The sequence below is a fragment of the Oryzias melastigma genome, linkage group LG17 (assembly GCF_002922805.2).
Source record: "Oryzias melastigma strain HK-1 linkage group LG17, ASM292280v2, whole genome shotgun sequence".
In the NCBI taxonomy this organism is placed as follows: Eukaryota; Metazoa; Chordata; class Actinopteri; order Beloniformes; family Adrianichthyidae; genus Oryzias; species Oryzias melastigma.
The window spans coordinates 147828-149378 of record NC_050528.1 but is presented as its reverse complement, the minus strand read 5'-3'; the positions used below and the strand labels follow the sequence as shown (position 1 = coordinate 149378).

Here is a 1551-nt window from a genome sequence, read left to right as displayed (position 1 = left end):
TTTAGTTTCTACCTCCCAGATGATGATGTTCCTACACCTTTAAAATCCAATTCCAAATACTTTTAGGGAAATCGGACATGTAGATCTTTTGAGGCCGTTTGTAAGTTTGTTTTTGTTTGTTGTTCGGCACCTTATATTACAAAATGATAATAAGGATTTTTTTCACTGACAGTTGTTTGATTTTATTTACCCAAAAATATAAAATAATTGAGAGAAACTGACTTTAGTTCCATTATTTGAACACAAAGAGCATTGATGAAAGGGGTTTGCTATTCATAATAACACTTATTCGCAGTTTCTTTTTAAACCCTTTAACAACTGAAGCTTAAACACAACATCTTTAACGAGCTGTAAGTTTTCAGCCGTTAACGCGATAATTCCAGCTGACTGTATGCCGCTTTTCTCCTTCATAATCTGCTGGAATTATCGCGTTAACGGCTGAAAAGTTACAGTAAAACGAAGAACATAAAGACCGGAGCTCCGGTGTTAAAGGTTTTTTTCCTCCCGATAAAGAAAGTTTTACTTCGCTCTGACAGAAGGAGGAAGCCCCCCCTGACACGGGGAGGCGGTGCGTCACGCGCGCGCAGCGTCTCCACAGGCGGAGGAGTTCTGGAGAGCTCCGCGCGCAGCGTCTGTCGTCGCGTGCCTGAAGCACGGACGGACGTGTGAGCTCCCGCGCTGGTCTGGGCTTTCCCGCGCCATGGAGTTCTGGAGGCAGTGCGCGGTGTGGCTGATCGGCTGTAGGGTTCTGCCGCCCAACCACCGGGTCACCGCCGACACGGCGCAGGTCTTCGACCTGGCGCAGACCCTGCGGGACGGGGTGCTGCTGTGCCAGCTGCTGAACAACCTGCGGGCGCACACCATCAACCTGAAGGAGATCAACCTGCGGCCGCAGATGTCCCAGGTAGGACCGGAACCGGCTCTGGAAACACCTCAATCTGGAGGAGTTCCCGCTAAATCAGATTCTCTGAGACGGACGAAGCTTCACGAAGCTTCATGCAGCTTCATGCAGCTTCATGAAGCTTCACGCAGCTTCACGCAGCTGCACTGAGCATCTCAGAGTAGGAAGATCAGAACTCTGTTTTCAGCGGGACCTCAGTCCTCTGATCCAGCTGCTCCAGACCCAGGAACAGACTCCAGGCGTCACTGACAGTTCTGCTGGTTTCTCTGATCATCCCCATCAGAACAGCCTTCAGTCTGTTGTTCTGCAGTCCCGGTTCCACATGAGCGGCCTGATAAAAATCCAGGACCCAGCCCTCCTCCAGGAGGAAGCTGCAGCTGCAGATTAGACTGATTGAAGCGCTCAGCACTTCTGACTTTGGGATTCACCAAAGCAGCACAACAACTGATGGTTAAACTGCAGCTCACGAACGGCGGGAAACCCTTAATAACAGACGTGAGTCTGGGGGAACTCTCCATCTTGGATCACACGTCCGTCTCTGAAGCTCCAGAGAGCTGCAGCTCTCAGCAGGTCCAGTGCAGTAATGGGATTGCAGTTTGACACAGTTACACTGCACTCTGTCCCGTGAAATGTTAAGGTCTGTAAATAAT

General features: G+C 50.0%; 1 protein-coding gene across 1 annotated transcript in view; it reads left to right on the top strand.

Moving 5' to 3' along the window:
• Positions 1 to 464: 464 nt before the first annotated feature.
• LOC112147635 (guanine nucleotide exchange factor VAV3) overlaps positions 465 to 1551 on the top strand; it is a gene marked incomplete in the record, with an annotated part of 47836 nt that continues 46749 nt past the window's right edge. Inside the window, 1 exon segment of the mRNA XM_024274159.2 lies at positions 465 to 904. Coding sequence (XP_024129927.1) covers positions 701 to 904 — 204 coding nt within the window.